The sequence below is a fragment of the Antennarius striatus genome, chromosome 1, assembly GCF_040054535.1.
Source record: "Antennarius striatus isolate MH-2024 chromosome 1, ASM4005453v1, whole genome shotgun sequence".
In the NCBI taxonomy this organism is placed as follows: Eukaryota; Metazoa; Chordata; class Actinopteri; order Lophiiformes; family Antennariidae; genus Antennarius; species Antennarius striatus.
The window spans coordinates 4,781,837-4,795,823 of NC_090776.1; the positions used below are offsets into that span (position 1 = coordinate 4,781,837).

The window sequence follows — 13,987 nt, forward strand, 5'->3', positions numbered from 1 at the left end:
AGCCTCTAAAATTATGCTATTCAACATAAATACTGACACAAACTTGTAAGGTGTCAAATATGCATGTACAGTAATTGTATCACAGCAAAGCCAAAACCTTTTTTCATGTATTCCAGGGTTACCTTATATTTTGGGCTGAGTTTGATGAACAAACTGGTCCTCCTGTCCCATAAGAGAACTAGACCATTGTTGGCTTCAATTACCAGGTAAATACCCATTGTGCTATAACGGAATGGAAGTGTTTCCTCTTTTCCACTTGAAAGCAGCTGGTAGTTTCCCTCTGTTAAAATCAGCTCTGCACTCTAAACATTAGTAAAAAAACAAAAAAACAAAACAAAACTGATTTTTGGTCAGTTTTCAATGAACTCTACTGTATCATTTTCACATTGAATTTTATTGATTTTAATCACATTGAATTTTATTGATTTTAAACATGTTCATGATTAGTTTAATTTTTCAGTATTAAAAATGTTACATCATTAACAGATGGTAATGATGTAAGTTTTTGACCAACTTTGCTTGGTCAAAATGTTTTTTTCACATGGGAAATGAGGTTGATGACCTATATTTTACTGCTAAGTATGGCCCAACTTCATCTACTGGCAAGGTTTGTAGAGAGTGGAAAAAATAATTTAAAATTTTAAAACTCTTTAAATATTGTAATGACCTCTTCCTACAGCTTAAAAGAGAATATTCTTGTTCACATGTGCACATACTATCAACTTTGACAACCCCCTGAAGATGTGCACCATCGCTCCAATATTTTGGTGTTAGGGTTAGGGTTAAAAATGATTAAAAATTGGTTGTTTTTGATACACACTGTTTGTCTGATGAAGGTCCAGTATTCAACTGTCGTAAACATGGCACCGAACATCTCAGAACATATGAAATAATGTTTATCAAAGGTGAAAATTTTTAATGACTGAATATTTGATTCATTAGCTTGTGTTATCAAACAATGTGCCCATTTTTCAAGGAGATTTTGTATTGACAATCTACCTCTAGGAAGATCTTGATGGTCTTGGAGCAGGTGGTTCCAGTTGTTCCACACGGAACATTCTCAGTTATCACTCTGAAGGTTCCATTGGTCTCAGCACTGCCACAGTAGTCCTGAGGACACACACACACACACACACACACACGCACGCACACACACACACACACACACACACACACACACACACACACACACACACACACACACACACACACACACACACACATACCTGACTTTAATAACCCAGAAGGAATCGAGCACCCACTTTTTACAGATCAAGAGGTTTTGAGACTGAAAAAGTTGATGTCAAAAGTAAAAAATCAGGTTATGGAGATGAGTTGTTTTTTCTTTAAATGTATGTTACATTTATGTCTTCTTAAACCTCCCAGTGCTGTTAACTGGGATTTGACCATATGTTGTTTTTAATGGACCTGAGGAGTGACAAAAAGATCTCCCACGTTTTATCAGTGTCTTAAAAATATGGGCAAAAACCACAGAATTTTTCATAATTTTATTGGATTTTAAAAGAAACTGTTATCAAAAGAGAATTTTTTGATAGAAAAAGTATTGCAGGACCATCTGAGGTGTCAAATTTCACAGCAGTAAAAATCCCCACTCTTGGCTATGTGGTGGATGTTGCTGCTCTGTCCTCTGCTGTGTCCTCAGTGAGGCTGATCAGCAGCCTGCTGAGATGCTTGGAGGAGCCAAATCACTCCACAGCAACAGTCTGATGAACTTTTGTTGTATGGCTCTTTTCTATTAAGCCAAATCTTTCTGAAAACTGTCTGTTCTCTCTTTTTTTAAAGAAACTGCGCCTCAGTGTTTCCTGTTTTTAGAGAGTCTTTCTCTCTTGTGTTCACATTTTTGACATACAAGCCTATATTATTGGTTTAAAATGCAGGTAAATTAGACAAAAGAGGGAATAGATTTCAAATTTTCTTCTGTTTAGCAGACTGTAATGTAGAAGTCATTTTAAAAAGAATGGTTCAAAAAAGAATTTCAATTGATTTTAATTACTACATAACATGAATATTGTGGAAACTTGAAAGAGATTGTGGTGTGTAAACGAGGTGATGTGTTCTGTGATCAGTGAGAAGCTTTTGTTTGGTTGTTCGTTGATTTAGTTTATGTATATGTGACTGATATTATAATTTATTATTTTCTCATTTATTTATGTGTTGCGTGAATATTTTTTTTCTATAAAGATGAGTATAATTAATCTGTAAATTTGATTTCTGTATATAAACATGCTTTTAGAAAGAAAGAATCATTTCTTTCTTTTGTTCTAATTTCACAAATCGTGTTGGATCTGTCATAACATAACCTGTTAAATCTTTTGTCGTAATAATTGTTTCAGATGTGCCTGTGTGCCATCATATTGTTCACCAGCTTTTGTATAGCATACCTGAGTAAGAACATATTCACAGCTGCCATCAAAGGTGAAGCGTTTCTGATCAAATGTCATGTAATGTCCCGCCCCGTAGACAGAACAGGTTCCATCACAATGGTTGGTGGTGCACTGCCAGTTCCTGTTTTTACAGGTACTGTAAACATTACAAATCAGATCCCATTAGGTTTATCATGACATTGAGAAATACAACTCCTAATATTATCTTTCACAGTGATTCACAGTGTTTAATTCAATCTGCAAGCAAGAGGAGTTTTTCTTGTTTCTCTATGTAATAAGATAATAAGAATTTATTTATTATGTATTTCAGTGAAACTGTACAATGTTGGAACCTAAGGAGGAGTAAAAACTTGTTAAAATGCATTGTGCTGATGTTTCAATTTTCTATCTTTATTCAATCTGCCACAAACATTTAGTGTCTGGTGGAAGTCCAAACCTAAAGACGGCTATGTACTGTATAACATAATTCAGTTATACTGTAGTCATAGTGTCACCTAATTGCTTCAGGTACTGTAATGATTTTTTTGCGTAATATATTTTTGTTAGCTCATTTAACATTTCAATCCTACACTGAATTACAACACACACATCAGACTTTGACCAACTTCATTACAGTGAAGCAAGTTCTGATGTTTCACCATGAAACAGGAAGTTGATATGACATAACTGTCCATACAATATGTTGCACATTGCAAATTCATTCATTCATTTTGTACCGCTTCATCCGCCGTAGCGGGTCACAGGTGAATGTAATAATAAACTGTAAGACTGGAATATCATTACATTTTGTGGCCAGGTAGGCTAGAGAGGGGAACAGGTGATTAAAGTGTGGTATGAATGGCATAGATTATTGATCCAAACCATCTCTTTCCCTGAAAGACTTTTGGCTTTGTGAGAAACCTCTACATCATATAAAGCCAACCAGAGACAGAGGAGGGCGAGCAGTCACCATAATGAAATTCATATTTTTGCCTTGAAGCAGTATGTACTCTCCAAGCTCCACTTGTAATTCACTCACCAAGTGTTGCAGTCAAACTTGATGGTCTCTCCAGGCTGGTAGGAGACATCATTTTGAACACAGGGACAGGCCTCTGGCTTAATGCAACCTCCACGACCATCAGATACTGTTCCAGAGGGACACACACAGCCAGACACACAGCCAGTAGCCATCTAGGGTAAAGATCGTAGGAAAAATGTGATTCATGCTACAAACATACATACCTAAATAAGTACATACGTGTGTGTGTGTGTGTGTGTGTGTGTGTGTGTGTGTGTGTGTGTGTGTGTGTGTGTGTGTGTGTGTGTGTGTGTGTGTGTGTGTGTGTGTGTGTGTGTGTGTGTGTGTGTGTGTGTGTGTGTGTGTGTGTGTGTGTGTGTGTGTGTGTGTGGTGTGACCATAGGAGGATATCACAGCTCGAGTGTGAACAGGTGACTCACACAGGCCAAGTCTAATGTGTTGCAGCTCTTTTCGCACTCTGTTCCTTTTGCATTTGGGCCATTAGCAGAGCAGTTGAAGAAAACCATGGGAGGACCACAGGTTGCTTGAAGAAGATTGATAAGATGATAAGATGCTCCCTCATACGTGTGGATAATATTTAACATTTTATAACAATTTAGATGACTGTGCAATTAAACTTTGAAGTTTAAGATTATAAACTAAAATGAATTAAAAAATGTGTATCACTGAACATTTATCTCTAGGTGATTAATAAACAAATACTGTGTTATGCTGTTGAAAAGACCATTAAAAGAAAGAAGCTATTGTTTTCTTTGTGGAGTGCAATTTCCTTAAAGTTCATAATTACAATTCAGAAGGCAACTGATGAATCAGAACAGAATCTAACCTTTTGCAAACGTTTCATTTTTCACAGTTTATTGCACTGTGTATTGTGTAACTTACATGGCTGTGTAGGAGACTCTCCAATGCAACTGAGTTTGCCCTCCTTACAGGTGCTAGGGGAGTAAAATTAAAAACATATTGAGAAACATAGTCTTGCACCATGTGACTACAAATCCATTGAATCAATATGTATGCTTTTCATACCACATGACCCCATCCTTGTTGACAACCTGTCCAGAAGGCACAACTGAGCCCTGGTTATAACAGGGACAGTCCTTTGGCAGGACACACTTCCCAGAATCATCCATATATGATCCCTCTGCACAAATACAGCCATCAACAACTGGGAAGGACAAGTGACAGCTGACGTCTGTGGAGCCAATGCATTGGCATATGCGATTGCTGGATGTGATGTTGTAGGAGTACACCATGCCCTCTGGACAAGACCTGGCATATTTTCCTGAAGATGTTACAGAAAAGACACAAGAAAAGGTTTTAAGACCACTACATTACAAATGATGTTTAAAAGACATCATTTGGCTCCTAAACAACAATTCTTTTTTTGGATCAGTGTAGCAGAGTTTGTTGAATATTCTATACCTGCTAGGCAACAACCACTTAGTGAGGAGCCTAGCCAACAACAATGTTTATGCAATATTGTATTTGCTCAGGGTTGTTCCCAGTCAAACAATATCTTCTGAGAGAAAAAAATTATCAGTCTGACATGGCACCACTTGGCAGTCAGATAGCAGATGGTCTGTTAAGAGACACGTCAACTGTGATGTATGATTTTGTCGCTAGTATTATATGAAATCATAGATACTGCAGATGTTGTTATGCTGTGATCTAAACTGCACTGCTCTGGTAGTAATATATTAATGTAACTTAATTCAATTCAATTAAAAAAACAAACTGTATTTGTCTCCAATGGGCAATTGAAGTCACATAAAGCAGCAGCATTGGTGCAAAAAAACCCATTGCTGCTCTACGCGCCGGCTGGTTAGCCAATTTTTTAAGAACACAAGAAGGATTTATCTGATTCAAAACTACATACAGAATCCAGGATTTTTGACGAACAGGACAATTTTGAGATTGGGCAATCCCCATCATATAGCGCTGCTTGTGTTTGTGAACAGACGTAATTCTTGGTATTTCACCTAATATAAGTGATAATCAAAATGTGACTGAAGGCCCATGCATGCTCTACGTACACAGAAATTTATGTAGGTATGTCTTTAATGTTTATGTCATTTTATGTTTATGTCATGAATAAAAAAACAAAAAAACAAAACAAAGCACAAATCACATGGAATGTAATGATTTTCAATTCTAATATGTCAACTTCCAAAGTAATTCTTATTATTGATAATTTTTCCTGGAATGTTTCTAATACTGCACCTGAAAACAGTGCTGTATTGCAGAATAACCTTGAGAAATGTGTAGAAAAACCATTATTTCATATAAACTTTACAGAACTGACAATTGTCTATCCTCTGCCGAAAGAATAAATACCTTTAATCATTATGTTACTTTTCAGATTAAAATAAGTGTGATTTCTTCTCGGAACATAGTACATAGGACTAGTTTCAATAATAACATTACTTTTTATCCTCAGACCTTCATTCAAAGAGTCGTTCAAAGGGCGTTTAATTTACCTTCATTTGCCTTCATACCTTCATAGTCTCATAAAATTAGAGTTCGTCATTTCTGTACTGTACATTGTTAAAGCAATTACCTTCTTTAATAACTTTTTAACAAATTGTACAAAAAGCTTTTATTCCAACATGATCCAAGTCAAATGATTCACAGATCCCAATTACTCACCACAGATGGTCTTCCTCCAGTCCTTGATCAGTATTCCTGCAGCTGCACAACTATGGGCATAGGAAGAAACTGCAGCACACATGCAGTCTTCACTTTTCTCACAGTTACAGCTGTCATACATGCAGTTCTTTCAGAAGAAAAAACAAAACAAAAACAAAAACTAAGTATCTTCTAAGCTGGTTCCTGCCATAAAAATGTCTAGAAGCTGTAACTGTGACCTACCTCTTTGTAAGTTTCTGCACTGATCTCAGCATGACATGCAGTGAACACACCCTGAGGGTCACTGAGTTTGGAGCACCAATACTGGGCATACTTCTCTGTGAAAGACAAAAAGAGCAACATCAGTCATTCTGAAAACCCCACATTGATAAGATATAATATCAAGGATTCATAACTACCATTTTCCAGACTGAGACTGCATGGGTTCTCAAAGCTATTCTTAACATTCGGACAACCAGCACGTGTCTTCCAACTGTTGGCAAAACCGGCTGCCGTGGCATCTGGAACACCACTGAGCTTAAGAAAATCATCAGCTTGGTTGCTGTTGAAGTTTCCACACAGACCTGCAGGTATACACCATAAAATCAAATTGTTTCATTCTTTATATGTAGAAGTACAAAACAGCAAAAACAATTTTTACAATGATAAAATACCTGTAGCTTTATGATCTTTTTTTTTGTCTTATTCTTTTATACTAAAATTACAAAGTGCTCCCCTATAAATGCGGATAACCAGCTGTTTGAAAATCAAATTTTGATTAAAGGGTTAAATGAAAAACTGTGATTATGGTATATGTTATAATATATGTTTTAGATCAAATAAACAGTGAATAAGTATTTATTGTTTTAATAGAACAAGAAATGTCTATATCACTTAACGTGGGACTGTTTTTTGGGAAGTGTAATTTCTCCCTCAATGGATGATAATAAATGATAGCCCTGTGTGTTGGCATCACTGCTTCCTGTATGAAGAACCCCTTAAGTATGCGTGCATTTAACTATTAGGATTGACACAATCTCTTTTTTTTTTACAAGAGCCAAACATCCAATGAAGTCACCCATCAACACTATTCCATCATGCATACCACAGGTTTTGGTCCGGTAGTCCGTGTTCAGCATGACATAGAGCTGCATAACTGGCTGGAGCTGCACCTTCAGCAACACCCCAATGGACGTCTGTACTATCAGGTAGAAAGAGGACGCTCTGAAGGCAGAGATCCCAGCTAGACATCAAGAGAAATGTTGGTAGACAGTTAAAACAATGGAAGAAGGAACTTAAATTTAATCCGTTGTTGCGGGCACTGGAGCCAATGCCAGCTGACTGAGGGCATGAAGCGGGGGTCACTCCCAGCACAACTTCAGTGCACTGCAGGACCGCACAAAGAAGCAAACAAACACGTAGGCACACACTCATATCTACGGTCAATTTGGGACCGTTCAGACAAACATTTCCCTACAAACTCATTTAACACCAGGTAACATAGTGATGACCATTTTCTTTTGTTCAAAACTTGCAGTGTTCATTCATACACACACACACACACACACACACACACACACGCACAAACGCACACACACACACACACACACACACACACACACAAACACACACGCAACGATTTTGTTGGTAGTTGTAGAAGTGGTACGGTTTATTTTTGACATTAATTGCTGATTTGTGCTGCCGCTTTTGATACATTTTATTATACAGTGCACCCTCGCTCCTCGTGGTTAATGCGTTCCAGGAACCACATGCAATTAACAAATTCTGCGATAGAACGACAAACCATTTATCTTATTATTTACGGTAGTTTAAACATTTATGAACTCTACCCATACTGATATGAAACCACCTTTTATCTGTATTACCTTTCCCCACACTCTTATCGACTGTTTAAAGCACTTTTGTGTCTTCTGTAAGTTAGAGAGTCACAGAACAGAGTGCATTTCTGGATGCCGTCACCCAATAGAATGTGTTTTGTGTTTTAATATTACTTACTTATGTACTTATTACCTTCAATAAAAATTATAAATAATGTTTTTTTGCTATAGCAATAAAATTCAAGTTAGCCTCAACAGTCCACTGTCTGTAGAATTATTGAATTTAATAACAATATTAAATAATTTGATTATGAATGATTACCTCTGAGTATTATTAATCCTAATTTTATAATCAATTTACCTACAATAGATTTAACACAGGTATCTAATCTGATTTCTAGCTGAAAAGAAATCTGCTTCAAAATTGCTGAAGAGTAAGTAACCCATTGCATACTAGTTTGACAATGTATAGATGTCTATGATAAATAATTGTAAGTAACTTATGGATGATGTGATCATTGATGTGCCATTTCTGCAAAAAACAATTTTAAGTCAAACGAATGCTTCTGAAAAAGATGGCTTTTTGTAAATGCTATTACGTATAAACTTATGAACTTTTGATTATGACAGGACTTTTGAACATCACGATAGCTCACACAACTGTAGCACAAATGGATTGATTAATCACAAATAAGAGATGCAAATTCCAAACCCTCGAATGATTTTGTGTATTATTTGTGACATAATGATATAAATATTATGTTAATTAATGTTCATTTGTCTAAATTCTATACTAATTCGGAACTGCTGTATAACAGCGTTAGAAAAAATGCCAGCTTGGCACAGTGTGTAGCACTGTTGCCTCACAGCAAGAAGGTTCCAGGTAAAAACATGATGGTACACATGAACCACTTCCAGCTGTTGTGCTGTAGGCATCAAAATCAGAACTTTGTGTTGCTAAAAAAACCCAAAATGTATGTTTTTAAACACTAACTATCATATATTCTGTATCCACTTGCAATTGTTTTTAAAGGATTTACAAATGATTCTGGATTGTTGACATTTTGAGTAATGTGCCAGCCTTTTGTGATTTTGGGTTGGAAAAGGCAAACATTATATCTTTAATCTTGTATGTCTTTTTCTACATATTCAGTAAAGGTGAACATTGTGGAGAGGATTGTCTCACCGGCAGAGAAGGGCAACTGAGCGTAGATACCATTCACAAAGACCTTGCCACTGGGCTGGATGGTGATCAGCTTTGTTGAAAAGAAACAAGACATGTCAATTGACAAAAAAAAAAAAAAGAGAGAAAAAGAAATGCATTCAACAAAGATGTTTCATATGGAAATGAGCTATAACTAGAAAATAGGCTAGTCATCATTTTCTAAGCTATACTCTGTGTGTGTGTGTGTGTGTGTGTGTGTGTGTGTGTGTGTGTGTGTGTGTGTGTGTGTGTGTGTGTGTGTGTGTGTGTGTGTGTGTGTGTGTGTATGTGTGTGTGTGTGTCTGTGTGTCTGTGTGTGTGTCTGTGTGTGTGTGTGTGTGTGTGTGTCTGTGTGTGTGTGTGTGTGTGTGTGTGTGTGTGTGTGTGTGTTTGTGTGTGTGTGTGTGTGTGTGTGTGTGTGTGTGTCTGTGTGTGTGTGTGTGTGTGTGTGTGTGTGTCTGTGTGTGTGTGTGTGTGTGTGTGTGTGTGTGTGTGTGTGTGTGTGTGTGTGTGTGTGTGTGTGTGTGTGTGTGTGTGTGTGTGTGTGCGTGTGAGTCACACTCACATTAGCCCCTCCAGATAAACCCAAAGTAATGGATTTGAGGCAGGTTTCAGTGTCAGTCAGTCCACACTGCACCAACTCTCCCTGTACCATAAACTGGGCTCCATGGCAATCCTAAAATGACAAACACAAGCATATTGTGGCAATATATGGTAGGGTGTATGGTAGATATATACATATATAAACATTTTTTACACTTACTATCTCAAGTAGCTAATTTCCATTCATGTCTCAGTTTTTCAACAAATAACAACAATGAACAATGCCAGGTTGAAACCTGTGGTGGCTTCTGGCCTTTCAAAAAGGGGAAGCTCATTTCTGGCCTACATCACAAAATTTGTCAATTTACTTATGTGTAAATTCTGCCCTCCATTCTTTTTCACATTGCTAGTTGGCTAATTCACTCCTACGTGATAAAGGATCGAACTAACAAACAAAATGATGTTAAACTTGAGCAAGAGAATGCTGAAATTATGTTAAACTAAAACAAGGAAATGACTGAACCTCCAATTATCATGTGGAAACCCAGTGCCCCAGACGATCAAGGCCCCCTCAGTGTACCATTCACCCTGAGAGAGCGTCTGGGGCATTGTAAAATTGTGACATTTATCTAATGACCGTTGAGCTTTGAAGTAAAGAAAAAAAAACTATTCCATGCAGTCCAACTGGCTTCTATGGTCAAATGCATTGACACTATCGGGATGTAAGCGAAGTTTACAAAATTGAGTCAGTCGACTTATGATAAGTCGCTGTTTCTGGAAAAACTCATTTTTGAGATGAACATGTCTGTAGTTAATGAAATGTTATTTTAAGGGAAGCTGAACTTCCCTTGCAGTCTTAGAGAAATTGACTCTGACTATCCCTTCATCCATGCACATGACTGTAGCTTGGTGACTGCTGTTGAAGAAAAGATCCTGGAGCATCTATTCCTGGAAAAGATCACAGAGGAATGCCTGGCAGGGACCAGTGAATGAATCCAATGCCATTGCTCAACATGAGTGGAAAAGGCTATCACCTTGGTAGGGGCGCTTCTAGTTATCTACTTTGGGAAGTGAGTGCTACCCCTCTGTCCAACCCCATCACTCAGCAAGAAATGTTTCGTTGCCCCTTGGTCACCCCAACATGATGGTTCAACCCTCAGCTCTTCTCCACACAAAATCCCACCTATGTTATTCTTTCTTCTTATGATCCAGTCTATGCAGCAGCAAGCTTCTCAAATACCAGGGCAGGAAAACCTGGACACTTTTGCAAAGATTTACTGGTTGTAGAAGTCAGTCAGGTAATCCAGGGTGTTGGCCATCCAGTGACCTATGCTGTTTTCAGTTAGCCATACATCATTCCGGTAAGGATCTAAGAGAGTGCTGTGAGGGGACTGTGAGACGTTATTGTATACCCACCCTATGTCCTGGATCAATAGCCTTCTCCATCCCATATGGTCTATGTGTCTTGGTTTCTTTAGGGTTGGTTGGATTCTCAACAAATTGCTGTCTCATATCTCATCGATCAAGTGCTGCTTCCACATACTGCATATGCTACCACAGCGACATCATCGTCATACAGTATTGAGATAACAATCTACCTAAATGGTGCGGTTGGAATTAGAGAGGTACAGCATTTGGGGTACAACTTTAGCTAATAAGTGGATTAACCAGCGGTAGTGGCAGCCTGTCAGCAACCCAAGATGAAAGGGGAGATGGAGAAGCCCTTGGGACTGGCAGGTTGTTCTCATTCATTTATTTCTGCCTTGCAGACCTCATCAGCCCCCTGAAGTACATGTTCAGGAGTGTTACCTCAGATCCAAAAAAGTGCATGAGAAATGCCATCTTATGTTTAATGGTATGAACCAAGCCCTCTGTGAGGAACTGATTATAAACAGACCTTAATTCTCTCCCCCTTTTGTCCTGCATGGTTGCCTCAAGCAGACACTGAGGGCAGGCAACAATCTTTCTGAAAGTGAGATTGGTCACAAATGGATGGACTGTTGATTTAGTGACCAGGCGGTACCTTGGATTATTACCTGCTGGGATGCTTTTCCATTGTCTGTATAGACCATGCCCAACTCTAGTGGCTCCGCTAAATGGAGGATGCCATCATGTTTTCTTTTTCTTTTTTTATGTTTTCAAAAAAAGTCTATTGTTGAATTGTCATCATTGTGGTAACAAAGAGAACATACTGGGTCTCAAAGAGAAAGAGATGTGATGATGTGTTCTACCTTTGTCACAATGTAGGAGCAGTCTCCATGGAAGGTGTACATTTTTCCATCAAAGGTATTGACGTGAGCTCCTCCCTCCAAAGAACAGATACCTGGACAGTTCTCCTCCATGCACTTCCACTGACCGCTTTCACACACACTGTCAGTACATAAATCACAGTCAGTGGTTTCTGCTGAATTAATGTGCAAGCATCTACAAAACTGTTTTATATTCAAACAAACATTAACTAGACTAAACATTTTCTACATTTTCTATGATGTTTAATGTTCCTTTTCCTCCTTTGTGTACCATACCATTTTTTGCAGTTACTGGAGTAGGACTCTCCAGGTGCAAAGATCTTGTTGTTGTAGCTACAGGAGCACTTGCTCAGTGGGACACAACCATTTCCATTTAAATCATCGAGCACTGTGCCTGAAAATATCCAAGATTTTTACTGTTTTGAAACATATTATGTCCGTATATGTATGATTGTATTCATGTGACTGTCACTCTGAAGTACCTGCAGAGCAGAAACATCCATCTGTGCAGTGACTGTCACAAGTGTGGCTGGCCTCAGGGTTAGAGCAGGTATCAGCACAGGGGCTCCCACACTCCTTGTACTCCATCTTGTGGGGGCAGGACTTCCCTGTGAACATATGCATTCTTTGTCACCAGGTTCCTCTGTAATCACTTTCATTGATTGATTGATTTATTCATTCATTCATACATTCATTCATTCGTCTGTTTGACAGATTATTCCACTTTTCTGCGGACCACGGGGGTTGCTGGAGCCTATCCCAGCTGATTTAAGGGCGAGAGACGGGACAATCGAAGCACAGCATAAGTGAACTGTGGAGCCACATGAAAGACAAACAAACATTCACACTGTCACTTCACTTATGGGCAATTTGGAATGATCAATTTACCTAAGCCTTGTTTTTGGATGTGGGAGGAAGCCAAAGAACCCGAGAGAACCCACGCAGACGCAGGGAGAGCTTACATACTCCACACAGAAAGGATTCAAACCCGGAACCTTATAGCTTTGAGGTGACAACGCTACCCACTTTGATAATATCTTTTTATGCAAACTTCTTTTTGTAGCCAAACTGCAACCCCTGAGTAATCCTGGAGAAAATGAACATTATCTTGTTTCTTTTCAGGTTTATCCTGTAAAGATGGGCCACTACCGAAGGCATGGAAAGGTCAGACAATCCATGTTTTGAATTAATGGAAAAAGCCTATATTGTGTAAGCAACTCCTATCTGTTGAATGGATAATAAGTATTGGCAATGAGTGAACTTACAGCAGATCTCTTTGGTCCTCCAGTTGAGGGGCTTTCCACCAGCGTGGACACACTGTCTAGAGAACTCAGACACAGTGTTGCACAGGCAGGAGGAATCTGCATGCTCATCTATGCTATTGCCACAATAGCAAAGGTCTGAAACACAGGCCGCAGTGAAGGAGGTAACATCCAGGAGACTGTGACAGGTTTTGAAAGCAGGCCCAGTCAGGATTTGCTCGCACAGAGGTTTCTACAAGACAGGCAGGCAAACAGGAAATTAAAGAGACTAAAGGAAAAGGGTGCAAGCATAGTGATTTGAGATCGTGTTTGAAAGCCAGTGGTGGAATATAACTAAATACATTTTGATTGGCTATTGCACCTCAAGAAGCACAACTTTGATGTCAATGTATCTGAAATACATTGACATCAATGTATTTCATTGATGTCAATGTATTTCATTGAAGGGAAAAGCCGAAAGGAAAAGAAGAAGAAGATAGAATAATATAAAAATGTGATGTGTTTGTGACGTTTGTGTTTGTGTGCATGTGTGTGTACACATGCACAGTATGTGTACGTACTTGTATGTGTTTATATACATCACTATCACATTTCAAGCTGCTTTCATAACTGTTAAAACTCCTGTCAGCGTTAGAGATAACTACACGTTCCACTATATCCTTTGTGTATCAGATCTTTTTCTGTGGTGCCCATATTAGTGAATGAATATTCACCGTGTCACTGCAGTTAATTAGTGATAGTGGTGTGTAGTCAGAGCAGGTTTCAGTTGGACCATCCATCTTCCAGAAATTACCAAAATCCATGGGTGATAGTTTCACACCTGTTTAGGTAACACAAAAAAAA

The 13,987-nt window shown here is 38.4% G+C and overlaps 1 protein-coding gene across 1 annotated transcript in view; it reads right to left on the reverse strand.

Annotated features, from left to right (window-relative positions):
- The window catches only part of LOC137595948 (mucin-5AC-like), a 45,107-nt gene that overhangs the window by 27,154 nt on the left and 3,966 nt on the right, over positions 1-13,987 (reverse strand). The window contains exons 6-23 of the mRNA XM_068316330.1: positions 13,858-13,964; positions 13,148-13,376; positions 12,365-12,490; positions 12,159-12,276; positions 11,865-12,003; positions 9,656-9,766; positions 9,073-9,142; positions 7,154-7,291; positions 6,468-6,632; positions 6,292-6,386; positions 6,070-6,196; positions 4,450-4,705; positions 4,306-4,358; positions 3,843-3,946; positions 3,424-3,575; positions 2,403-2,541; positions 1,000-1,110; positions 123-302 (exon numbers count right to left, since the gene is read on the reverse strand). Of these exons, the coding sequence (XP_068172431.1) occupies positions 123-302; positions 1,000-1,110; positions 2,403-2,541; positions 3,424-3,575; positions 3,843-3,946; positions 4,306-4,358; positions 4,450-4,705; positions 6,070-6,196; positions 6,292-6,386; positions 6,468-6,632; positions 7,154-7,291; positions 9,073-9,142; positions 9,656-9,766; positions 11,865-12,003; positions 12,159-12,276; positions 12,365-12,490; positions 13,148-13,376; positions 13,858-13,964 (2,420 nt within the window). The remainder of the gene's footprint in view (positions 1-122; positions 303-999; positions 1,111-2,402; positions 2,542-3,423; positions 3,576-3,842; positions 3,947-4,305; positions 4,359-4,449; positions 4,706-6,069; positions 6,197-6,291; positions 6,387-6,467; positions 6,633-7,153; positions 7,292-9,072; positions 9,143-9,655; positions 9,767-11,864; positions 12,004-12,158; positions 12,277-12,364; positions 12,491-13,147; positions 13,377-13,857; positions 13,965-13,987) is intronic.